The 26,901-nt window shown below is 41.7% G+C and overlaps 4 protein-coding genes across 10 annotated transcripts in view; 2 read left to right on the plus strand and 2 right to left on the minus strand.

Annotated features, from left to right (window-relative positions):
- The window catches only part of LOC117230920, a 30,313-nt gene extending 12,019 nt beyond the window's left edge, over positions 1-18,294 (plus strand). For 3 of the 7 annotated variants that reach the window (XM_033488832.1, XM_033488834.1, XM_033488833.1), the window contains 5 exons: positions 10,764-10,987; positions 14,421-14,582; positions 15,478-15,736; positions 15,816-16,109; positions 16,199-18,294. In XM_033488832.1, coding sequence (XP_033344723.1) covers positions 10,764-10,987; positions 14,421-14,582; positions 15,478-15,736; positions 15,816-16,109; positions 16,199-16,413 — 1,154 coding nt within the window. In that variant the 3' untranslated portion in view covers positions 16,414-18,294. Of the gene's footprint in view, positions 1-6,451; positions 10,988-14,420; positions 14,583-15,477; positions 15,737-15,815; positions 16,110-16,198 lie in introns of those variants that run through there. The other 4 variants (XM_033488835.1, XM_033488829.1, XM_033488830.1 and 1 more) reach the window with 4 other exon arrangements.
- A 154-nt stretch (positions 18,295-18,448) lies between these two features.
- On the minus strand, positions 18,449-19,383 carry LOC117230929 (cytochrome c oxidase assembly factor 5). Its single transcript, XM_033488852.1, has 3 exons — positions 19,168-19,383; positions 18,964-19,065; positions 18,449-18,636 (listed from the first exon to the last, which is right to left on the minus strand). Exons 1-3 carry the CDS (start codon positions 19,273-19,275, stop codon positions 18,595-18,597), a joined length of 252 nt encoding a protein of 83 aa, XP_033344743.1. The 5' UTR covers positions 19,276-19,383; the 3' UTR covers positions 18,449-18,594.
- A 16-nt stretch (positions 19,384-19,399) lies between these two features.
- Positions 19,400-21,271, plus strand: LOC117230925 (lysM and putative peptidoglycan-binding domain-containing protein 3). The gene is made up of 3 exons (XM_033488841.1): positions 19,400-19,558; positions 19,724-19,934; positions 20,006-21,271. The coding sequence occupies exons 2-3, from the start codon at positions 19,728-19,730 to the stop codon at positions 20,540-20,542; spliced, it is 744 nt and encodes a 247-aa protein (XP_033344732.1). The 5' UTR covers positions 19,400-19,558; positions 19,724-19,727; the 3' UTR covers positions 20,543-21,271.
- Positions 21,272-21,351: 80 nt separating this feature from the next.
- LOC117230928 (40S ribosomal protein S11) lies at positions 21,352-22,819 on the minus strand. The gene is made up of 5 exons (XM_033488851.1): positions 22,665-22,819; positions 22,282-22,407; positions 21,988-22,193; positions 21,656-21,802; positions 21,352-21,457 (listed from the first exon to the last, which is right to left on the minus strand). Exons 1-4 carry the CDS (start codon positions 22,674-22,676, stop codon positions 21,679-21,681), a joined length of 468 nt encoding a protein of 155 aa, XP_033344742.1. The 5' UTR covers positions 22,677-22,819; the 3' UTR covers positions 21,352-21,457; positions 21,656-21,678.
- Between the last annotated feature and the right edge of the window lie 4,082 nt (positions 22,820-26,901).

Raw genomic sequence — 26,901 nt, forward strand, 5'->3', positions numbered from 1 at the left:
TCCAGAGATCGTGAATTATTGCGGGCATGTTATTTGCCACGCACGTTCTTTCAACAATAACCGTGACTTTTTATCGAGCGTCTCAGACAATGCCTGGCTCGTGTCTCGTTTTATGTGCGTCGGACGGGAATCATTGTCAACGGTACAAATTGAGAACGTTCCTCGCTATGATGAAAGTTTATCTAGCAGAACCGTATTGTGTTTACCGTGTGTAGATGGCGTACAATTATACATACGCGCTGTCGTACGATGAAGCTCGACTTTACTCGTTCTTCGAAACGAGTTTCCTTTGAACGAAAGGAGAATTCCTTATATTTTTCCTTATAATCTCTTTACCTTGATCTATTGCAATTTTTTCCAAACATCGACTCTTTCACGGTTTCCTAACGATCTCGCCACGTGCGATCAAGTATTCTACTAATAAAGTAAATGGTAGTAGTTCGTAAGAATAAAAACGTTGAAAACACGAATCAGACAAAACGACGTAACCGCAAGTTCAACGAATAAAATAGGCTTGAAAGAACAAACAACGGAGGACAGATCGAACGGATCGGGAAACAGATAGATTCGAAGATGCGTGGCGTGTTCTTCGAAGCGAATTTCTTTTAAACGAAAGAAGATTTCCTTATAATTTTCCTTATAATCTCTTTACCTTTATCTATTGCAATTTTTTCCAAACATCGACTCTCTCACGGTGTCCTAACGATTTCGCCACGTGCGATCAAATATTCCACTAATAAATTAAATATCCTGTACTAATATAGTAGTTCGTAAGAATAAACACGTTAAAAACACGAGTCTGTCATAACATCGTGTCACTCTCATCGCACGGAAATCAGACAAAACGATGTAACCGCAAGTTCAACGAACAAAATAGGCTTGAAAGAACAAACAGTCGAGGACAGGTCGAACGGATCGGGAAACAGATAGATTGGAAGATGCGCGGGGTGTTCTTCGACAAACAAGTTGATCGTTTGCTTTGCACGTGACGCGATGGGAACTACGGCGGGGCTGGATGCAAAATTGCAAAAGGTGGCGCGGGTACGTCTCGATTGAGTTGGACTCGACTCTGAAAATAGCACGCGGTCGTGGAAGCAACGCGACGTGAACTTGACGACGGCGAAGGTCGAACGCGCGCTATCGGAATGCGGATAAAGTACGCAGGTGAGGTATTTGCGTTGCAATTTTACCTCCTCGAGCGTTTCGAAGCGTAGGGGAGCGAACCAGAGCGGAATCGATCGGAGTTGGTTTCGCGAACTGTTGCGGTATCGATTCGTTGCTATTGCACCGTGTACTGTCCAACTGTACTCGTTGGTTTCGCGAAAACAAATCGAATTTTACGTACGAGCTGGTCCGACTTTTCCTTTTGAACGGTGCTCCTTTGATGAAGGCGTTTCGTGTTTCGTGGAGAAACTTGAGGAGAAGAAAAAGTAAGTTAGACGTTAGTTGGACGTTGTATTACAACGTGCGGTTGAATATACAGAACGAATATAAAATGGATGTTAAGCGACTAATGTCAACCAATGATCACGTAAAAATGAATAAGTTATTCGTGGATCTGGAGATTTGGAATTAATTGATCGTTAATAGAAATATTTAGAGATACGCGTGACTATATTCTCCTCAAAGTATTGTTTTATAAGTAGTATTGCAAGTATAAGTTTTTTATCAATCGTGCTCGTGATATTTGAATATTTCGCTTCTATCGCAAAGTTTCCTCGTTAATTTGTACTTCGAATGTCGATAATGCTCTTCCACGTGGTTTCCCCGCTTTTGCCTTTTTTTTTTTCGATAGAAATTCTCAAAATTTGATGTATGATCTTTTCGCTATTTTACGTCCTTCGTGACTGGTAGATTTTTCTAAGAAAGATTGATAGTTGCACGAGTGTAAGAAACGTGATTAATAACCAAAATATCTTCCAACTTTTGCTCTAAGAGTTCGGCAAAATTCTCGATGTAAAAAGGCTACTGCTCGAAGTTTTTCATTCGAAGAACCACGATACGAGCTTTGGAAGTAGAATTTTAAGTACATTAGCTTGTAGAAACATCCAATACGATCTACGGATTACAAAATGGAATTAAAAAGTCAGTCGAAATATCTCAAATACTTTTACAATACACAACAAACAGAGTCTCGAATATTTCTCACGCGTATTTCTACAAAACCCTTTGCCTTTTCCTTCAAGAATTCAGTCTAACGACTTTTTAAAATTTTAAGCAACGTTCCATCGATCGCGTACCTCTCGCCACGCGTTTACAAATATTTCCTACGATCGGATATTTCTAGGATATCGTAAAATAATTCGACATCGTCTTAGAATCCCCTTCGAACGTTATTTCGCGTTTTCTATCCGAAGTTGACTGGATCCGTGCTGACGTAAAAACCTAATGTCTCCGTGCTCATCTTTTCTTGACAGAGCGAACGTCACTCGCTGTTCCTTCTACGTTCTTCCGTCGCTACTTTTCATCTCATTTTCGTTTTTGCTCGGTTATCACGTTCCGGAATACTTTTTCGATGTCGTTTATAAAAAGCGTTTTTTCGTGCCGTTTATAAAAAGCGTTTTTTCGTGCCGTTTAACGCGCAGACGTGGCTTTCGTAAACGCCAACTCGTTTGAAATTCGTCGGGCAATTTGTTCGAACAAACTGTTCGACGACATTTTATGCCTCGCTCGTGGAACGCGTATTTCCAACACACGGCAACGCGCACGCAAAACGCTGAATTTTCTGTACAGTGGGTGTGCAGTCAATGAATACTTGAACTTCATGGCAGTTTCGTGACTATCGATGACCACGTATGGCCTGCCCTTTGCTCGTACAGGAGGAGCTTTACATTTTCTATCGAATAATTCGCCGAGTAAAAATAACTCGACCGTTTCGTGTTTCACTTCCAATTACAAAGTCAGGAAGATCGGAAATATTTCCAAAAAATGATTACCACCCTCTGCGATTTGATAAACGTGGATCATTTGGAAGATTGCGAAAGAGCAATAAGAGCAGATAGTGGCGGAAATCGTAGGAATGAATTAAAAGTTGTCGGAAATGAAATGACATAAAAATACGATAAATCGCATTAGAAGTTCGTTAACATCGTTGAAATGACCTCACGCGGTAAAATTAGCAAACGATAAACGTTGAACCTCGAGGTTCAAGTTTAATGCTCCTCCCGTTCTGCTTTCGCCCGAACGCCTAAGTAGAATGTCGAGCGCCGCGAAGTTACGAGAAGTTGCCAACTCCTCGCAGTCGTCACTGTCGAGCCACTTAGTGCCGCGTTTCCGTCGGGCTAATATTCCACCGAGAAACGCACTCGCGAACCCTCGTAGGGATCGATTTTGAATAGAAGAACACGCTAACGACGAAGAATCTTTCTTCCAATGGTCGTTTAAACGCTACGGATGTTATTAGCTGCGAAGCTATTTCCTGCTAACAACGACGAATGCTCACAAGAATGGTCGTGAGGAAAGAAACTTTATTACCATCTGAGATATATGTCTCGAGCAGAGGGTGTAGACGGGTCAAGAAGACACTCCTTCTTTCGATTTCTCGAATACGATCGGATCTGTGCGAAAGAGTCGCGATCGTTGAAAAACATGGAACATTACAAAGATTAACGAAATCGTTTAGATATCAAAGTTGAGGATCGATCGCCGTGACATTGCACGATCGACGGCTGATTCCACCGATTCTCTGTTTGCCAATCTCTTGCGCACAGTACGCCGGTTCCCTTAAATTAGCCACCTTGAAGTATTCATAGTTTTTGTCTTACCGCCAACGCGGTGTTAATGCGTTTACGTTAGTCTCGCAACGAATGCCAAGAATAAGCTTTGCCGATCACACGATGTAAATAATATCTACCTGATTGATCATTTGCTTTTTCCCGTCATCGACTATCCGTGTCATCTTCCGTTTCGTTTCCGTATTTCTTTTAATTAGTAGAAAAATCGTACAGAGAGTAATTGGCGGAAATTGTTTCATAGGAAATATGTTGGAAAGGCAAACGAACGATCGTGAGAATAAAACGTGGCAGGTGATTGAGAGAGTTGCAAGAAACACGAAATGCGTCCAAGGCTGTCCTGTTAATTACAAATAGGGGCGTTGTTCGTTAGTGCCTCGCAGTAGAATACGCCAGTAGTCGAACCAGTAGCGCAGCCCGGCATTTCTTCCTCGAGAAAAGTAACACTCCATCGTTCGTGAATGGGACTAATCAAACCGCAACGTCTATGAAATTTCTCGTTTTTTCCCTCGAACATTGTTTTCGTTTATTCCACTCTCGTTTTGCCTTAAGGTTTATTTGCAAGAAAAAAGATCCCTTTTATAAATTATCGATCGCTTATCGTCGATTCAAGCTTCGCTGGAAATCCTTCGAACATCGTCCGGAATCTTAGAATGTACAACGCAAAAACACAAAATAGTTCGTTTCTTTTGAAAGCCATAATCTTGACGAAAGGAAGGTCTATCGACAATCCGCATAAGTCGAAGGCGATGGCGAGACAGACATCCGGCAAATCGAAAGCCAGACTTCGGAACCAGGTCCACAGGTTCGATCGAGCGGTTCTCTTCTCTGTACACACAAAATCCGTTTCACGGAAACGCCTTCGTAATCGACGATCAGTTACTATCAGCCATTCGATCTTCCATAGTAAAACTGTTCCCTGAGGGTGGGTCGCGTTGGAAATTAGGTAACGAGGATATAATGATCGGTATAATCCGTGGCCAGTTCTTCAAATACCGATAAATCTGATGGCGATTCTTTATCACCGCATAAAGTGTTGCCAATTTGGAAAGGAGTTCGTAAATTTCTATAAAAACCATGCTATTAATCAGAAAGATAATTTCGGTTTAAGTTCGAGTAAGAAGCGATTCCAAATTTGACCAGTATACGTCGTTTTCGTCGTGTTCACTGACTCGTAAATGGAGATTCCAAGACGGATGAAAGGACTGTTGCCAAAAATGCGACGGCCGCGATTTTCGTCGCTATCGAAATCCCGCTCTTTTATTCAGACTGGTGCAGTCACGCTCGGTATTCTGAATTATAGCGACGTTCTGTCATCGTAAATCTCGCGAAAGGGAACCAGTTTCGTCGGTAGTTCGATTACTTCTAACGCAGCTTCGCGTATTCGTGAAATTTGTACGTTAACCAGAACGGATCGAAATCATAGAGAGAATATCGCAGGTTTGGAGTTGGGAAATTGGTCGTGTTTTAAGCTGCCAATTTTTTTTTTCTTTTTGTTATTGCATATCGTTCTCCGCGCAACTAAATTTATATGGAACACTTGTTGATCTTTTAATTCCGTATCCACGTTCCTCTCGAGTTAACGTAGTTTCTCTCATAAGCGAGCAGAATTCCTGTTATAACTTCGATAAATATTTTTCTTCGATACACGTATCGACTATTTTCTCTTTCCTTCCTCCTTGTACGGCTGGAGACACAGCAGCTCCGCAATAACAGTTATTTCTCACGTCGTTTTGCTCCAACGAGACACCGTTTGTCGCCTGAAACAAATTTCGATGTTTACGATCGCCACGTTCTTCCAACGATTATCGCGCATTTCGAGCATGTACCAGATATCAAAAACGTTGAGTACCGAGAGCACATTTTACATTCTCAATGAAACCATGTCACGTACCATTTTCCGTGGTTAAAATTGGTATCGCGTCTCAGGAGAAGTCGCGAATGTTAGAAAGTTCGCCATGTTCGTTGATGTAAAGAAATTATTACCATTTCGCGTGATCGTGTTGGTTCTCGCAGTTAGCAGTTTGTAACAAAGAAACCTTCGACGAAATCCCTCGACTTTTTCGCCGATGACGCTAAGTAGATTCTAATAATATTCGCGTAACGGGGTTAGTTAATTTTTCGAAGTGGCAGAGGTCCAAAAGAATCGTTTTGTTTCATGTCTAAACTTTCCACGTCCTTTTTATAAAAGGATAAAATAGCGAAAAGAGTTCTCCTTGGTGCGTATTATCGATTTTTCTCAAGATTCGCCTGCATTCGAGTTTTCGATAAAAACCCGCACCCATTTTGCCATCGAGAAAAAGAGCCGTAGAAGCATTCGCGCAACGAGCTCGCAACGTTGCTCAGGCGCGTCAAGAACCTCGGTTATTCGCAGTCCTGGCGTGTGTCGCGACGCCTCGTGCTCGAGAACCAGTGCCAACCGAAAGCGATTCGAGCTGCGATACCTCGCAAGGAACGTAAACTCGATATTCACAGACGTTTCAAAACCCATGAGAATAACTTTATACGCGCGATTATCGCTAGAAGGATCGATAATATTAACGCGTCGCAAGTGTTCGAATTTAATTTTCCCACGTCGCTTGCGAAGAACGCGTAGTAGCCAGGATGTAGGCGGACCAGGTTCACGCAGTCAACGACGCGTCAACTATGGCAACAACTATGGCGTTTACAGGCAACGCGCAGTATTTTTCAAGAAATAAGACACGATCCAACTTGTAGTATTCCACAAAGGCGTCGAAACCGATCGGAGCACCCAACGCTGATCGAAAATTTCGGTGCATTTCCTCGAGCATCGGCTAACGAAAGCGGCGCAAAAGAGAAGTCGGTGGAGCGGGCAGGCAACGCAACGTCATCGGGCCTGGTCAGCGTCGCGACGCCTCGTGCACGCTCAGTGCGAGGCTGTCGGTCGCGTGGCGAAGCTACCCTCGCTCTCCGGCAAGTTAATCGACGAGGACACGTGGGTCGCGCGTCAAATCGATCGATCCTATCCGCGATCGAGCTTCGACGGAAACACAGGCCGAGGCAACACGGTGTACGTACGTGCACGGCGAGGAAGAATCACGGTGACCAGGGTCGGAGATAACGAGCGTTGGCTGACAAAAGACCTTGACGCTGCGCGACACACACACACACACACACACCACCACCACCACACCCGTCCACCCGTGAATATTTCAATACCGCATCGATCTAGCGCATAGCCGACACACGTGTGTCTCGCGATCGCGACTCTCTGTGTGACTTCTCCGTTTGATTTGTAACTCCGCAACTCGGTTTACCTGTGCGTCGCCTGTCCGTCAACCACGCAGCGGACTAATCAGCAGGTACTACCTCGTGAGGACAAGTTCACCAACCAAGTATCTCGTCATGTTTTGTGAATTGTGGCGTGGAATTATTATGGTCGAACGAACGATTAACGGTGCCACTCCAGGCTCGTAAATGTGCTCGTGCGTCTGTTCCGCTGTGTTCCAATCCCTGTAGACCGCAGTGAAGTAGACCCGTGTACACCTGGACAGCCATTCGACGCCTCCGTTCCTACTTTACCTCGAAATCCTAGTATATAGCTATATGTACGTTGATCGTCGAGTTTCACGATCATCGACTCGACTATTCTTGTTTCGTGTTTACTACGATATATTAACAAAGTACCGATTGCCAGGAATCTTATCCTTCTGGTTCACTGTTTTTACACGCTTCGCTCTGTATTTTTGAGTAGACGTAGAAGCAAATCATAGTAATAAGATTAATGCCAGTAAGCTGGTCCTGGTGACTCATCCTGTTCGTTATTTGAATGCGTAGCTGTTGGAAGGTTCAGCGTGGACCATGTATGACGGCACTGAACGTCTTAACGATCGTTCTTCGTAGCCGATAACCGATAATTGTTGCTTGCTGTTCGCTTTCCATGTTGAGAAGGCCGGCGTGTATGCGCACGGTGTCTTTCTTTGACAGACAAACGAAAGCAACCGAAGGTGGCTCTTCGTTACGATCGCGATCGTACAGTCGTGTACCTTTTTACTCACAGCGAAGCGTCGAGCTCGAACAACCTCGAATTAAGACGCGGCCCCTTTTTAACTCTCGACTTGCACGAAAAAACACGGTTCGTTTTGCCTCGCGACTTTCTCCAACCTAACGTTGTAACGCGACGTACCGAACTGTTACCCATCGACCGCAGACCAGTTCGTAAAACACCGCGCCAAGTTCTAGGAAGAAGAAGGTCCTTCGTTCGCGATGTTCGTTACTTCTGCCCCAGTTGAACGGAATTGTAAGATCGAGCGTAATCGCGCGTTTCAATGCTTCTCTTTTGTATGCGCAAAAGGTAACTAGCTCGCAATGTCAAAGGTATTTTGTCCGATGGAGCACAAGGAATACGCGTTTCGCGAAGAAAAGGACTCGATTCTCCTCTTCGCGCGACGAAACATTCGCTAGGGAGACTGTGACTTCGTTTTTAGAAAGTCAAAGGGAAGCGGACGAATGCTGCTTCTTAAGGAGCTAAATGTTTCGATTAAAAAATAGAAATTGCTGCACGGATAATTGTTCGCCATATATCCTTTAACCTATTCGCAATGACAGCAATCGCGCGCAGTTTGTAAGACGGTACGAAGTACGACAGCGTTTAAACGCGTAGTTGGCTGAGCGCAACCCGAACTACGTGCATTCTCGCAAAAACTGAATAACGTTTATCTGTTACGATTAGCATATTCAGAGGCAAAGTAAAAAATGTTGTCTCGCGAGCGAAAAGAATTCTGCTTACGGAGGATTCAACGTTTAAACTCGAATAATAAACTTTGAATCTTCCACAACGACCTCGTCCCTATCTGGCACAGTTTTCAGGAAACATGAAACGGTATCTTCGACTAAAGTTTGTCAATTTCTTATCCCCAGTATCCTCTTTTCGAACAAATCGGTCTTACACGATCGACGAAAATTATTCAAACAGCTGCAACGGATCGAACCTGTTAACAAATATTGTAGGAGCCAGGTTCGCACATCTACGATCGACGTTGCAGGTCGAGTCGCAGGTATCGAGCTCTCGAACGCCTCTGCCGTTTCCCGTTTCACCGACTGCGCCGTAAACAGAGAACGCTATCGTGACAAGACAGTCTTCCTCGCGGCTGCGGCAGATCAATCGAAAGGCTCGAGTATTAAAGTCAGCGTCGCAGGGTCGGCCAAACAGTCCTCCCCTGTGCATGGAGGGCATGTCCGCGTTGCCTGTACCTCGACGTCACGGGTCACGACGTGTCGCGACGTAGCGTTCGTATCAGGAAATCCAACCACGGTCTCTCGATTCGCTTGGAAATCGTCGTCTCGCGATACTGGAAATTTCGCGCGAGTCGTGAACGATTCGGTGCTGGTCGAATGACGCGTGAGACGGATCGCGCGAGTTTCCGACGAGTTTCGACGGGCAAACGAGGATCGAAGGGTCGCCGTTGGATCCAACATGGGTAACGTGTCTTTATTAGAACGTAAACGAGGATCCGCGATTCTCGCGTGACACGCGATACCGTTATTGCCGAGGTGTAATTATAATTCTAGACCTTGAGGTTTGTTGGTGAGCTAAATCGAGCGTGGTTAAATCGTCTTCGCGGCACAGGTTGGCTCGACCAACTTTGTAAATCGTTGCGTTCTTCTCGTGATCTCATTCCGCATGATCTTGGGCTTTTTTCGCTTATGATCGGACGATACTTGGACGAGGGCGGGAAATGCTAGGTTCAGGTGGACGTACGATGGTAACTCGCCAACTGGACGGAGAAAGAGATCGGGAAATTAGTTATCTTGGAGTACGCCAAGCAAGGCGGTAGGGCTTTCGATTAAACGAGATTCGTGGCGCGTATGAACAGTCGATGTAATCGCGTTTCTTTCAGCGACCGAACTCGAGACGAAGTTGTCGCGTGTCGCTACCGTGTCGAAAGAAAAGTAGAAGAAAAGCTGTGCATGAGGCTAGTGGGTAATTCCGAAGGACGAGTAAAGTAGCACGAATAAAAGTTTACGCTCTGCCGACGATTGGTTAGACACGAGAAATCCTCGTTTTCGAAGTTCGCTGGGAGAACGACGAAAGCGACGGCAAAGCGAATCTATTCCTCTTAACAAACGAAATGACTCGAACGTATCAGGATGCGTCGAGTTCCTTCAAAATTCGGTCCTTTCCTAATTAATCGCGTTACCTCGCGGCAAGTTTTCGAAATCGAAGGTTCAACGAACAAGTGTAATCGTTCAGATCGATCGTTGTTCTCGCGACCGAAGCTCGACGTCGACGGTTCTTTGGCTTATCGAAAGAATATCGACGAGAACGTGCGGGTCTGGACTCGTTTCATTCTCTCGTGAAAAGTGAACGAATAAAAAAAAAAAAAAAAGAAACACGTCGGAAAGTAAAGACGGAAGAAACCGGAATCGCGTACGGGGTACTGAGAGAAGAAACACGGTTAAACGTAGGGAAGCTGCCTAGGAACGCTTTCGTGATCGTCGAACACCGTCACCACCACCACCGGGGCGCTGCTTTCCATACGCTGTAAAGCTCCAAAAAACCAACTACTCCTTGGACTTGAAAACATCTCGAAACGATTACATCGCTCGGCCACCACGTGCTACGGTGAACAGAAAACAGATAAGAATAAGAAAATTAAAACCAAAGTAGAGAAAAGAGAATAAAAGAAAGTAGCGGGAAACACGCGAGAACCAGACGTTCCTCCCTGTTCGTTACTTGTCTTTGTCACATTGTACCTGTCTGTTTCACACATTTGTCAGTCATGAATCTTATGTTCCGCAAGAACTTCGGCGAGAAGGGATTCGGTGGTGGTGGAGGAGGAGGAGGAGGAGGCCTGGAGGGTCGAACGACCCTCGGCTCCGTTTGCGGGCCGACGAATTTGGGGTACACGGGGACTCGATTCGGCGTGGTGCGCGGCGCCGGCCAATCGGCCGTCGGCACGCGCGCACCGATCCGACGCAGTAAAGAGTTCGGCTACTTTCCCTCGATGGGCGATCACGAGCACCAGGGCTTCGGCTACCGGACTCATCTGTTTCTAACGCCACCGACAGGCGGTGCCCTCGGTTCACCCCCCGAGGAACCCACCGAGAGGTTAGGTCCACCGCCTAGGAAGAATTCCGGTCCTCATCTGATCAAATGGGGTGGTGGGGGAGGAGGCGGGGGCGGTGGATCGGGACAGGGATCCGGAGCCGGGGCACAAGCTAGAAGGAAACAGACTCAGACCGCGCAGCAAAAGGATTCCTCGGAACCCTCGACGCCAACCGCTTCTAGACAGGTAGGTGAGACTCTTGGTCAGAGATTTATTTTCTTTTTCGTGTATCTTGACGCGTTCGCACGTTGCTAGCTTTACATTTACCCAAATCTAAGGATTTGGCAATGATTTAAAAGGTAAAACAGACGACCGGATGTGATATTAACGATGGTCGGAGACGACGCGACTCGAGTTATTCCTCTAATCTCGTCGGTCTGCGATTCGACGAAATTTTAACGCACAGTCGCCGCGTCGATGCGATCCGAAAGATCGATGCACCTTGGTCGGACGTGTGATCGTTCGTTCGTGTCTAATCAAATACTTCGGTTCAGGTGTCAGCAATGTAGGTTAAATTTAATCAACCGCCCTCTCAAGCCGGCAAACTACTACCAGCAACGAGCAAAGATCCGTGGCAATCGTAGAAACCTAATTCCGATCAGTGGCCACTACACGGACGACGATTTCACGGCGGAACAGAGTATTGCAGACGGCGTATATCAACTCTGTGGATTTTCCCAACGAGAAAACATCGACCAACTGAGCGAGGATCGAACGTTGGCGCGTCTCGCTAAGAATCCCGAATCCTTATAAAACGAGTGCCGATGGAAATCGTAAATCTTGTTTCGTCTGGTCGACGTATAGATGCGCAGTTCGATGACGAATCGGGGACACGATACGTAGCGTTATCGCGCTAGATTAAAGCTTGTTGCTCGCGTTCGAGGACACACTCGACATAAAACGCTCAGCCACGGAAGCGGCTTCGCGGCGTCGCTTCTTTTCCCTCCGATACGAGCATCGTCGAGAGCTAGACGGTGTTGTTCCGTTGCAAATTACACGCTTGTAACCCGTTCCACGAACGATACAGAGACTCCGCGAATCGCTATCGACGAGTGGCTACCTGAAACATGGCCAGTCCGGACACTCGTGACGATATTTCAATGGAAAGTACACGCCCCGAGCTGGATGCACACGGACACACGGAGAGTACGGGGCAGTCCGGACTGAAGCACACGCGGGATAGTTTCGCGACCCGGTGGAATTACGGAGGAAACGAGGGGGCCATGCACGGAACGACCCGCATAAACTTACACCTACGCTATCCTCGTGGCCGGCACGCAAACTCGCTATCTTATTGCACGCCAAGGCGGATCCTCGCGACGTACCATAAATTTCCTGCGAGCCGCAGCCAACTCTGTTCGATATCCTGTGCTCATTGTGCTCGTTCCGGCCGAACCTTTCTCCATCGCACCCGAATTCCTCGATGGATCGTTACACTGGATGCTTGTGTCTATCGTTGTATTCTACTTTTTTTTCAAGAGAGCCGAAAGAGCGATAGAGAAATGTACGGAGATCCCTGCGACGCGTTGATTCGATCGACGCGGTTGAGAACAGGAACGGGTCTATCTGTAATTTAGAAGACGAATAACATTAACCAGTGTGTAAGATATACTCGATTTAGAAAAGCCGCGCGTTAAGCTACAGAAATAAAAAAAGGAAAGTTTAATAAATTAAAACACGGTCCACTTAAAGGCGCGTTACGGTTGGTTGTCATAGACGTTTGGTCGAAGGACGGCAAGTTTTACGACTGCACTCGGGAAAATTTCGAAATTCTCAGCTGAAAGTTTACCGCCGTGAAACGTAAAGCGACTTGCTATCTTTTAGACAGACTTTTACAACGTCTTGGACGGAACGACACGTGAAGTCGGTACGCGTACAACAGGAATATAACGTTGCATACGAACTCGACTCGGTTTCGATCCCGTGAATGTAAATGTACATCCGCAACGGTAGTGTCTTCCTTCGAAAAGTGAAATACGCGAACTGTACGAGACAAAATGCTTTTTACGTGTCGGCAGAAATTTACCTGGCAAATGGACAGTTTATCGAACGAGATTATTCGTAGTTTTGCATAATCCATTCCCATTTTTTGCTTTCATTCTTCGTAATGTTTTAAAAAATATTTTGAAGTTGCCGAGGGGGAAAGATATTTTGCTGTGTCGTTAAATCCCTCTGACGAAGATTCTTAGCTGCAACGGCTACCAGTATGTTGGAATCAATTTCTAAGCGAACTATGCTCGTACTGAAATCCTCTAAAATCAATGGGACCAGTAGAAATCCTGAAAAAAACACACGAATCACCTTCTCACCTCGTAGCTTCTCAGCTCGGACAAAAGAAAATTTGTGGTCTCTGCGTGTCCCGATCGATAGCCGGACCTCGATCTTGAACTTTAATTATACGTTTTACGTTTCGACTGCGTGGCTCGTTGTCGTCAAATAATTTCAATTATCAACGCGCCACGTGTGTCAGGTAACGTTGTGGCCAGTTGGTTTCATTGCAATTTGCGTGGGAACCCGATACAGCCAACCCTCGCTGCATCAACGTTATTACTTGATACTATTTAGAAGAGAAGGATTTCTCATTTCGTGTAATGTTTCTGTATGAATCATCAATGATTAATTGTTCATTAACGATGCGATCTGGAAGATTTGGACGAATTATTGCAGATTGCTATACGACTATGAAATATCGGCTTTCGCGAGCATTTAATAGATACAAAGAATTAAATTAGTTCATAATCGTAAGAAGCTAAATTGCCTGAAATTCAAAGATATTCGATGATGATTAAAGCTGCGTAGTATAACACGCGTAGCAACCCACAACTTGTTTCTATTTACTCAGCTTGCTCGACTATCCTGAATATCGGAGAAAAGCGTTCGCTCCGTTGAAAATGTCGTGCCGTTGTCGAAAATGTCGGGTTTGGTTAGTAGCGTTTCGCTTGTCGCCATAAATCACGGTGAGGTTATCAGACGAATGGCTGGCAAACGGGGCAACAAGGAAAGAAATCGCGTTAACCTACATCGTGAGACGACACCGGCAACTTTAACATTCACTTGTTACTCGAGGGTGCTGTTAAAAATGCAATCGACTCGAGCTTAACGTGGAAACACGAATAAACACGAGGTCGTGTTGCTCGCTATTGCTATTTACGATCGGTACAGAACGAGTATGACAACGGTGATGCTGCCTCGGCATTGCCAGCAATAGCACGATTAACGATTTCGAAAAGCGGCAGGATTATTACGTTTCCTTCGTTGGATGTCTGATCTCATCGTGAGAAAGATGAAAGTGGAAAAAGACGGAATGGAGCTATTGCACTGTTCGACGTTAAGAATATCAAACCTTTCAGCAGCGATTTTTTTGGGGAGTAAATTTTGTTTTATCGTTTAGTAACAACGAAGACACGCCTTTTCCTCGAACGATAACTCGCTTACACAGTGGCTGCATGTAGAAAATGCTCAAGCTTTGAAACAAGAAGCCGTATTTTAAATGCGGGAATTCGTACACATAGTTGGAGGTAACTTTTGATACGAAGCAGGCCAATTCGTTGGGATGTACGTGCACGAGTCTGTGTCTGGTCACCAGAGTTAATTATCCCGAATTGTATGGCGTTTGTAGGTTTCCTTTAGCGGTAACCGAGCTTCCGGCGCGTACACGCCCCTGGTGGTTTCCGGAAACAGTCCTCCGCGTGGCGAACCAATCTCCCTGGCCACCTTGGACCGCGACTGTTTCATCATTCCCCTCGCTTCTCTTGAACGTTTTTTACCAGCGGGAGTACCGGTACGTCATATTAATTTCTACGTAATTAATAAATGCACCAGACAACCTTCCTTTGCACGAATGTTTGACTTTTTATGCAATGCGCCTGTAGATTCGCTCGCTTAGGCTTGAGATCGTATGGGATTCGTTTATTAATACCACGACGGCGTAGCACTATTTTATTGCTTGCGAAGATACTAACAGAATTTTCTTAAAATCGTCTACAATTCTCTTGCGTCGTTTCTTTTATGTCGTTGTTACCTCGAGATTATCCAAACCTGTTTTAACATGCACTTGCGTTTCACAATAGCGTCTTTCGTAACAGGGAGCTATGCAAACATCTCGCACTGCGTCTGTTTAACATCAACAGCTTGTAACAACGCAGTAACCGACCGACCGAAGCTTGGTAAAAAGTACATGGTACTTCACATCGATCGTTGGTTCCTGGGCAAACAAAATCTGCAGTTGGATCGTGAAATAATCCTATCGCGGTATCAACGATCGTATCAAGGTCGAGTGAATACTTTTAAGTCACTCGAACGATGCGCACGAAACTACACTAATCGGGAATGCACTCGTTAAAACCAGAATACTCGAGTTATTGGCCTTAGTGTCTCGGGGAGTAGTTACGACCTTGCTGGCACGGTCTCAAACGAGTAAAAATAGACAAAAACTTACCCGGTGGGGCGGAGTACAACAAATGTCTGATGAACGACGCATCGCTTTAACGTAAATGACGCGGGTAACGCATTAAAAATACAGATTTATGCGTTGCTCTTTGCTCGCTAAGTTTCGAACGTTGTTTCACTTCTCCTTTTTTTTTTTTTTTTTTACTATTATCGCACGTTAACAGTAAAAACAAATAAAACCAGGAAATTAAACAAAGCAGATAATTAACCCTTATTCTCGATCACAGATTTATTCTGACTCGTTTCAGCACGCACCAATCGCAGACAAAAAAAAGCCAGGAAGCCCTCTGTCGGTTCTCGAAGTCGAGGACCCGAAGCAATGTGTTCTAGCTCATTTCATGACACCTCTGGAGCCACTGGATCCTGTGGTCGAATCTCCAGTTTCTCAGCCCTTGGTCCTGCAACGGGATACCGCGGCCGAATTGGTCGCTGAAATTGCACCCTCAGCTTCCCAGAGTATTCTGCTTACGAATATGGAAAAAAATGGTACGTAATTTGACGATTGATCAGTTAAATTTCGAGGAATTCGTGATTATAGTCAAGTATAATTCTTGATCGATTTCAGCGGATTTTCCGTTCATCACGTACTACTTGATAAATAAGCAGAATACGGATCCAGTAGACTTCTACAACGAGGTCCAATGCGCTGCATTGAGAAAGTTCGATCCTCGAGATCTTCGATATGCTGCCAGTCACACGTTGGATCTGTTTAACGAGGTAGCTACCATAGCGAGACCGCCCCTGGAACCACCTGGTGTCAGACCACCGATTCCGTCCACTGGCTACATTGTCTCGATTTTTAAGGTGTTCGAGGGCGACGACGGTCTCAAGTTTGAGCAGAACTGGCTCTACTGGACCGGTACTCTGTTCATATTTCTTACAATTCTATTACATTTGAACGGTCATGGTCAGTTGATGACGTTGCTTTTCACGGTATCTATATTCTAGGTGCCCGTATGATGTACCGATATTTGCCGAAATCGGTGGGTCTGAGACGAATCACACTGCACAAGTCCATGTCGCAAGGTGACAAGATGTACCTCCTGATCTGCGAATGTTCACAACTGCAAGACAATCTCTCCGCGGCGGCGATATTATTGCCAGCGCTACGCGCCCGTTTATGCGGCTACACTGGTCTCTACAGACCCTCGGTGTGCTTCTGATTCCTCAGGAAACGCTGACCACGCGCCGACAAAGTCACAACAGTACAGCAGAACAGGATTACTCTGTAAAGTTGTTCGTATCCGAAGGGTGGATTAAATGAAAGGCTGGCCTGCGTCGATTCGTTCACGTTGCATTCGCGCTACGACTAGAGTTTGCGATGTAACGTGGTTTGTAATGATTGTCGGCTCACTAAATGCAATATTCTTTAGTCGATAAGGGTTTCTTGATCTCGAGTATGACCAGAGGATTGATTTGATCAGCGAAAGACATAGAAACGTAAAGGTTTATGGTTACACGGTAACCATGCGTATAACGAGGGAGATTTTCAGGGCTCGTTTCGTTCAGTCGTAATAGCAGCCTTTGCGATATTGGTAGTCCGCTTTCTGTACGGTACACTTTGATCGTTTCATGAATTTTCCCGGTTTTATAAAGTCACTTATTTTCTTATATCGCACCATCTACCATCGTGGTGTAACGAGTTCCGCGTGACTGTAACGCGCTACTCGCCACTTTACTGGAGCCATACTGCCGACGTTATTACGAATCTCGCAATTTTACGAAACGAGCCCTTCCTTTACCAGAGTTCAATGGCCAGCCAACTGGGAGAGAATCGGAGATCTATTTGTCTCGTGATCTCTGGTCGCAACGAAATGGTAAAAAATATCGTTAGAGGGAGGCACGTTCGTATACGCTTTAGAGAAATCTCGATGATAAATCTGTACGCTTCGGGCTGCACACCCGTCTAGCTACGCCTCTGGCCAGTTTGTATTTTTCGACTTTACATATTTCATCCACCGTTTTATGCGAGCGTTCGCAACGCTCGATAACGAGCGCAACTTGCATGTACATAACATAGAGATTTGCGAGATACTTTTATTACTATATCGACGACTATCGATTAAATCGCTAACTACATATCATATACATGTATACTCGAAAAACTGTGATATTCGAACGATTACCGCATATATCACAACGAACGCAATGAGGTGTCGCGAATCCTTCTTGATAAAAAAGATACTCTTTGAAAATGCTACACACTCTTTTTCGAGGTCAGTTAGAGAAGAAGAATCAAATCTTGACGTGGTAGAAGCTCTTCTGGTCGAGGGCATTTTGTAAACATAATCTCCATATATCTTTTACTAATTGCATTCACACCTTTGATATTACATATCCTTGCCTGGATTATCGATACTCGCGGGTTTTGATTGCAGCTGACAGGATTCACGAATGAATTATGACTTCGAAGCTGAAACACCGAAATCGATCGATAAGGTCGTCGTTTAACTTTTGAATTTGTATTTTATTCGTCTTATTAACGATGAAAGGGTAGAGATCTCCCGCGTCCTTTTTTCGTTGGGAGAAATAAGTAGATCGATCGAAAGACACGGAAAAAGCTTATATCAGATCTTTCTTAGGTGCCCGTAGAAATTTTAGGATGAGGACGAGTAGCGTGATTCGGCATTGTAGTACAAAAGATGAGAAAACAAAAGATAAAAACGTATAGTCAATATACGCTTGTTGCATACAGACAATAGCTAGGACGATTGCGCAGGCGCGATCTATTAACGTAGATTTTTAAGGATTCGACGGCGTATGACTTATTAAAATACGTCTCTTCGTACTCGCTGAAACAAAAATGTGGAACAAGATGCCCTTTAAATATAAGACGAACGAACAAACGAGAAATAAAAAAACTCGCGATTTTACTGTGATCTCCACGTGTATCGCGACTGAAACGATACACTCGTAAAAATACATGTACGATTGAACGCGGCTTAAAGACCGCGTGTGACTGCGTGTCTCGATTATGTGAGGTGTGATTGGTTTTGTCTCATTAAAGAGAAACGCCGTTAAATAAAGATTCTTTGTCTGCACAAGTTTGTTTACGAGAATACTTTTGCTCCCACGTGGGAGTAATGCCTCTTCAGGGTAACTTTCCGATCGTATCAGAAAATCGAGTTCTATCCGCGGATCCGATCACCAGATTCTGACAGTTTCGTCGGACAAAGGTGAGATTGTACGATACATTGATACTTTGCGATTATGATAGGATTTACTATATCGTGTACAACGAATAATAACGGAATAGTAATAAATCACTTCTAATATTACATCTTACAGACTGTATAACATAGCGTTCGTTTCTTTTCTTTGTTTTAAATTTGTATAACTAAGTATTAGACGCCTTTAGGTCCTCTGAACCTTCGTCTGCCATCAATCTGAAAAAAAAGAAACAAGTTAACTAGTTATTTGTTTATTCTATTTATTTAACCCTTTGTGGGTACATTTTAAATCTTTCTGAAAAAAGAACATAGAGAACATATGCTCATTTTATAAAAGTCTATTTTTTCTTTGTATCATACTCTAATATGTATTTCTTATAAGGTACAACTAGTGGAAGCAACATTGGGATACGTCATGTTGGATGTATTTTATTAAATTAACATATGCAGCTATATATAAATAGAAAGTACATGGTATATAACACGCGTAATCTTGTTTAATGAAAAAAATAATTTCCGTCGAGTGTGAAAAGGTATACTTACAATTGAATGTTTGCAATCGAAAAATGTTTGTCGCAATAAGTAACATTCTTCAGGGACAGACGGATCTCTGCTTACAAGACAGTCTTTGGGAGTTCGTCTTTGCTATAATATAATAAAATAAACATATTATACATAAATTTGCATTTTATTTTGTACCATAAATGAAGGTTAATATAGCCGTAAGTGCACAGTTTGATAACTCACTATTTTACAACAATCCGTTTCCAACAAACACATTTTTAAATTTGCACGTATGTTAGCACATTTGGATTTGTCTTTTAAAGTTTCGCCTTCTTCTAGGTATTTAATCATCCTGTAAGCCACATAACACGGAGTAATTTCATGTGAATTTGCTGTATGTTACTACAGAATTCATAACAGAAACCCTAACCTCTCTTTATGGTATGTGCGTGTACATATAATGTATAGACATATGCATGACTTGTGCAAGGAGTTACATCTCACGTACGATCGACACAAGATTTAAATAGCAATCCTGTTTTGAAATGTCGTTCAGATTTGAATGATACGTATAACGAGCAATAAAAAATAATAAAGAAAATTTGAGAAAAAGAAAGAAGCGTGAGGCTGTGAGGTAATAAATAATTTTGGTAATCGTAGATTATCGTTTGACAGACCACATACGATATATTATATATTGGAAGATGATTCAAATAATGTTTCCCTCGGAAATTCTTTTCTGTTACATTTTGTCTTTATATATTCACATTTGTGTATATGGCGAAGCAATTTCTTTCAGACAAATGGTTTATCAACGTGGAAATCAAAGGGATGGTTCCCCACATTATGTTTTTTTGTATTCGGATGATGAAAATAGTGGAGACGAAGAAGATATTCCTTTACAACAACGTAACAAACCTACATCATTACCACGTAAAGTGGAAGTTATAAATGTTCCACTTAAATCAGAAGACACATTACAAGCATTGGCATTACGGTATAGATGCACGGTAAAGACACAAAAAAAGATCAAAATCAAGAATAAATTGCAATGAACTCAAATGGGAAGTTCTATTTTTAGATCTCTGAATTGAAGAGAATCAACAAGATTCACAAAGAGAATGAAATACATGCAAGACGGTTTATAAAAGTACCTATACAACCATTTTCTTTATTGACCGAGACTTTAGAACAACATCAGAGTGGCCAGGCAGATAGAAGCAAAGTAAGTATGTCCAGTTCTGGTGAAGAGATGGAAAATACAGTAACAAAAGGTCCATTATTAAATGTGATAAAAAATCCTGTTGTAATCGAATTGCCAAAGGCAGAAATTAATACAATTATATTAAATTCAGTTTGTGAACCTCTGTCATCATTCAATAGTGGTAACTCTTTAGAAACTAGCAATTCAGAATGTGACCAATTACTTACCTCAGCAGAGAGTAACACAAAAAACTCTCATTTAACAGAAACATTTAAATGTTCTGGTGATGATTGTGGATTATCTTGGACACAACTTCTTGGTTTTTCTTTATTGTTAGGTTTTGCAGGACCTATTATATACATACTTTATATAGCTGAATTTTCATCCAAAACTCATTCAGTTACTAATCATTAGTTAGATTTCTAACAGACAAGTGGCTGTTATTATAAGTATAATTTATTGTACTAGCAACATTTACAGCAATAATTGTAGTTATAACTTACAATAACAATCAATCATAGGTGACTATGTTATTTTACATAAGTGAGATTGCATTAAGAAGTAAAGCGTGTCATTACATGGCTAGCAAAAATATTTCACAAGAAAGTAGTAAGAAGATATTATTTTATGATATTTAAAGTGTATAAATGAGATTTTTTAATTATATGATATACAAATAAGAAAAATCAAGAAATAATATTAAATAGCACAATATATAGTGCCTTTGTGATTATCTGTTTAATACAATATTGTGGTAATAATCGTGAATTTTTTCCGATATTGTATTAAACGTGCGTATAAAAATACGAATCGCCAAAGTTATTTGTAATGATCTTGTACAAAAGTGTTAATGGATACATATGTATCCTTTTTAAGTTCTGTTAATGTTTTGACGATTCATGTAATATGAAAACATTTGACATTGTATCAATGCTGTTAAAAAAAAAGATGTTGATATTATGAGACAATTGTGATGCATTCGTATATTGTATATTGATAATTATAATTAAGTATATAATGTAAAGAATTCTGTTCTCTTGCGACAATAAGCATGTTATTAAGCAGCTTTGAAATTATGTAAAAATTGTTTTGATAAAATGTCTTTCTCGTTGAAATTTATAAAAATATATTTTTTAACACGTATTTACGTCTTACTTTATAACGTTTCAAACGTGTTAATTGCAAATTTATAACACTAAAATAATATTTTGCGTAAATTAAGAAGTCTTGTATAGAAATGTTTTTATTTATTAATTTGTAACATTATAAGATACAAATGAAGATGGTAATTTCTCTTCCCTCTTCTGTTCCTGTCAATGTCAACCTCCCCTGTAAGGTATAAAATAAGTGTAAAATATCGGGCTTTGTTTTAAAAGTATGTCAAAGTTGTATTTTAAAGATCTTCAGAAAACGATGTAATGTCGTTCAATTTAATAAATTCAGAAGACCGTCGTTAGTTTCATCACTCTACATTTTTTATTTTTTTTGCCATTAACATATAAAAAATTTTTTAACACCATCACTAACCATAGCTTATGAATTTTATAATCTTAGAATTTCTTGAAACTTTTCTTAGATCCTGTTCCTTTAGAGACCTTCAGAACATTAAATCTGACTGTCTTACTGAGAGGTCTGCATTCTCCAATCGTTACGACATCACCAATTTCAACATCTCTGTAATAAACAATGACAATATATATATATAAAAGAGATTTTTATATATGATAAATACAACATCTATTTTTTCTTCAGAAGACGAATAAGCTGCTTCAATTTATAATTCAGAAGACCGTCGTCTATATCATCACATGTTTTTTACAACTTCTTTAAAATAATGAAGAGGTATACTAGAAACTAACCTGAAACAAGGGCTCAGATGAACACTCATGTTACGGTGACGTTTTTCAAAGCGGTTATATTTTCGGATATAATGAAGGTAATCCCTACGTATGACAATAGTCCTTTGCATTTTCATCTTTTGTACTACACCAGTGAGAATGCGTCCTCTAATAGAAATGTTACCAGTAAATGGACATTTTTTGTCAATATAAGTTCCTTCCAGAGCCTGAAAAATGATATTAAAAAAAAAATTATAACGCATTCGTTAAATATTATCAGTTTCTATTATTTTTTCGGTTAAATTGGATAGTTACTTCACGTGGTGTTTTGAAGCCAAGACCTACATTGCGGCTATACCGCATTGGCTTCCTCCTTTTTGGGCCCAGACCTTTCTTACGGTTAAGAAAGATCGTGGGTTGCTTCTGAAACGCACGTTCACTCTAAAAGCAAAAATACAATTCATTATTACACACGTATGCATATGACAAAGTATCCTGAATACTCGGTGCATTCGAATGGTCTAACCACGTGCAGCGGTTATGCTATCAACTCTTTTGTAATATTTTTAAGAAGTCAACTTTTTGCTCCGATTATTAACTACGACGATAAAATTGATTGTGTAACAATTATGGTTAATAAATAACGAAGGTGAATGTAAAAAAGATACATATTGTTATTATTAATATCGCACACGTACCTGATCAGCCATCTTGTTATACTGAAAGAGCGATCGAATCCGGAAGGGTGACCAACGTCATTTTCTATCGTTGAATTTCCAGTTGTACCAACATTGGGAAATAATATGTCATTTGAACGATCTACGTCCTACTTGGTCCTACGGACTTGAATTTTGGTTTTTATATGTAAGTAGTACGACGTATTTCTTTATTTTAATCAATTTCAACTATGTCACCTTAATTACTTGAATATGTATTTATTATAATTAGTGTGTATAATGCTTTGAAAATCTATATTTGGTGTAATTACAGCTGTATAACATTATATTCGTTGCTGTAACTATAAAATTACTATGTAGTATTCAAATATTTTGAATATTTTAGATACATTTCTTTTCAAACTACAACTAGTCAAATATATTCAATATATTTCATAATTTCTATCAATACAATATAATTTTTGGTACATGAAATTAAATTCAGTTGATAGCTCGGACGCGACGATCAATCGATCGATCGAACTAAAGATAGAAATCGAAACCGTTACAAATTGCAACTTGTTGCAGATCACAGTGGTCAGCCGTGAAGATTGGTTTCGTTTTTTTTGCGGTTGTGCGTAGGTCGTGGATAATTCAATTTGTTCGAGTTGACGCGCAAAGAGACATGTCGTTCTATACCACATTCCTGTGTTTACAACGCAATTGCGGTGAGTGAATTTTTTTGTTTATTCGTACAGCATTGAAACGGATTGATACTTTGTAAGCTGTAAATGTTACTGCTGCACTGCGGATGTGCAACAAGGTATAGAATGTATTCAATATGCCAAAATATACAGAATATCGAGAGTAAAGTACACGTTATAACATTAAGTAGGTGAAACAAGCTTTTATTCCATTTCGATATAGAATTTCGACAAAAACCGCAGATTAATCATGGCATTCCGTAACACAAATTTTCTAAATTTTTACAATTTATTACATTACAAATATCATTTACATTTGTTGGTTTCTTTTTTGTAAATATTTTACGCGCCAAATTCGGTTTACTCGGTGCTGTTTAGACTCTTTGTCGTCAGATGTCAGCATCACGCCGGTTAAAAAGGAAATGAACGAAATCGATACTACGTATTAAAACCTTAAAACGAATGACAAATTTTTGGCGAACGAGAAGAACATTTGCAATTTTATTAACATTTTCGTTTAACGAATGCATATTTATCGAATCTGAAGTAATCTATTTCTTCGATCACTCCTTTCCCCACAACGATGCAACATTCCTCGAGCTCTGTAGCATAATAATAATTTATACGATTCTATAAAAAAATCAACCATAACCTCGAAATCAATCACCTTAATGATCTTGAATAAAATCTCGCGAACTTTATATTTTGTTAGGTCAAAGCGGACGATCGTCTTACTTATCGTTGGATACAAGGGCATGCTTGAATAACACAGATACCAAACATTACGTTTTCTATTACTTTCTTAACAGTACGATCGGAAAAAGTAGTCGTTTCGTAAGTGGAAATCGGAATCGCGAGCTATCACTGTCGCGTCACACGTCACCGCCATTGTGGGAATCGATCGAAACAATCACAATGTCATTGCTTAAACCCTCCGCATATTGTCACGCTTTCGTTGATCGGCTACGGCTACACCTTAGTTACCATTCTATGATCAGCGCGGTGAACGGCAAACCGCGATCCAACTAATTTTCCATTCTCGTTTCTATTTCATTGTTGCATTTCATACAAATTGCCGCAGCTCGTTTAACGATGCTTATACGATACAAAATAATAGCTGTTTCGATTGCTACGACTCGTATTACGGTTTCGCTTTAGATTTATTACTTAGAATCCTATATCCGGAGTCGATTCTCAAAGACCATGAAAACCGGTCGTATCTTAAATTCAAATTCAACTTGAAACTCGAATTTCAGATTAAAATTTCAAATTCAAATGTAGGTATTGCGAACGTTCGCGAGCTTCAGATCGAAATTCGAATTTCAAACGAAACAACTGGCGTAATTCTGTTCGCATCTGCCATAGAAGCTCGCGTATTCGAACACGTGGGAGGACAGGGCATTTCTGATAAGCGAATGCTTTTTATAACAAAAGTTTACTAGCTATCCTTACCGTTTACTATCCAATACTTGCATCCAACAAAGAAGATGTAATATTTTTCAACGCATCGTTTCATCCTTCTTACAAGTAGATAGTATCATACTTATACTCGTAATGGTTGAAATCGACCTAACTGAAATCTATTTATCTTTATTAACATGCCGCGATCGTACAATTTTCCGGCCAACGAACGATCCTATTAATAGGCTAATTGGTTCGCGTAAACGGAGTGCGGACAAACGAACCCTACGAATATTTCTACCGTACCGGTTTCTCAACACCGAAAACCTGCATTCTACGACACACGTGTGACCGCGTGTAATTGGCAATCTTACATTCTCCGCTCCAAGCATCTAGCCACGTTCGTTTCAATTTTCCTGAACGACTATCCTCCGCGTAACTCGTCATGTTGCTTTCTCCTCGACAGGGAGTCGAGGCGCGACTACATTCTCCGAAGCGTTTTCATTAGTTCTGTCTCGGCCAAATGCAAATCGCGTTGATCATTCGTCCGGCAACAAAGGGCCGTTAGCGGGTTTTTATCCCCTTTTGTATACTGTTTTTTCTTTTTTTTCTTTCGTTGATCGAACGATGAGACGTCGTTGCGAGTTTTCAACGACATTTCGATTCTAACCGCGGATAATTTCTTCGTACAAGCTGAAAATGTAGAAAGAACAGCGTCTAAAAAAAGATATCACGCTCAACGATTCGACTTTTTTCTCCAACTTTTACGTAACATGGAGGAGGATTGGAAGGTGCTTAATCGAAGATAGAACGTGACGGATATTCATGGTACGGCTAACAAATTGATTATCCTTGAACCGTGGCCCGCATCCAGACGGTCGTAGAATGTGTTATTAAGCGGAAGAATCTTAGAAACTTCCGCGCTTAACGAATATAACAGACGTATTACACGATGCCGTGTTTCGACGTACGCTCGTTATTTACCATTGCTATTCAATCGAACGATGATCAATCTATCCGACGAAGCACACGGCTTTTCGAAAGGCATAGCCGAGCCATGCGTTGGCAAATTATCGAACCTTGAAATTAGTCGATGGTCGTTTGAAACGTGTTCGATGAAAAAACCTCGCCGTCTTTCTTTTCTTATTTTTGCCCTTTTTCTTTTTCTTGCGCGACAACCGCGTTAATCCTGTTTTCTACGAACGAATGGTTCGTGGTTACTTTCTTGTAAGACACGAAATCGTTGATAACGGGGCAAGGAATCGAATCAGTTCGCTGTTTCAGGGACGTGCATCGCCGGAGAAAGATGATCTTTCGTTTGTCTTGTTAGAATTCATCGACCTCGATCGTTCGATCGAAAGAAGCCTCGAGTGTCTTTCGATTAGTAGTTTGCTCGTCGTTAATATTACGCAGGCAAATATTATATAATAAACTTTTTCCTACGTCCAACAAGTTTTTTTCATCGTTGTATCGTAACATTCGTACGTATCGTCCAAGTGTTTTCTAAACTTCGTAACGACGATGATGAGCATATGCCTGCAGGCTATGTAAATATTCTCGATGGCTACGACTCTCGTCAAATATTTCGGCCGATAGTTTGGCATTGACCTGGCTTTCGAACGCGACCGTGGCTGCTGCATCTTTCTTCCTAGAAATGCCGACGTACCAGCCACTTTTTGAAGAAATTTTTAGCAGAATCGAATTCCAATAACGAGCGTGGTATCCTTAGTCGGCAGTTTCGCCTTAAGAGACCATCAGATTAACACTGGCACGTACTCGAACGTGGCTACACTTTGCTTATGGTAAAAGTATCCTTGTACAGCTTGTCTAGAGATATCGTGCACTTTCGAGAATGGTCAAACTGGTAGCGTGGTATCTGGATACAAAAAAAAAAAAAAGAAAAAAAATTTGTAAAGTTCGCAACTTGCAGTTGTCGTACGTTAAGTAACCTGGCTCGTACGTACGCGAAGTGGCGGGCAAGTTGAATTTAAACAACGGTACTATCGACTTATCGTTTCAAGGATGCTTAAGAATGCCGAAGCGAATCGTTTTCCGATTCCCTTCGAGGGAAAATCCATCTAACGTCGAGAAAATCGATAAATAGCCCCGTAGAGCTCGTTTATCGCGGATGATAGGAAGCGTGCGCGTAGTTTGCACGATTAGATCTCGGTTGG

The sequence above is a fragment of the Bombus vosnesenskii genome, unplaced genomic scaffold (genome assembly GCF_011952255.1).
Source record: "Bombus vosnesenskii isolate JDL3184/JDL3185 unplaced genomic scaffold, Bvos_JDL3184-5_v1.1 scf7180000013270, whole genome shotgun sequence".
Taxonomy (NCBI): Eukaryota; Metazoa; Arthropoda; class Insecta; order Hymenoptera; family Apidae; genus Bombus; species Bombus vosnesenskii.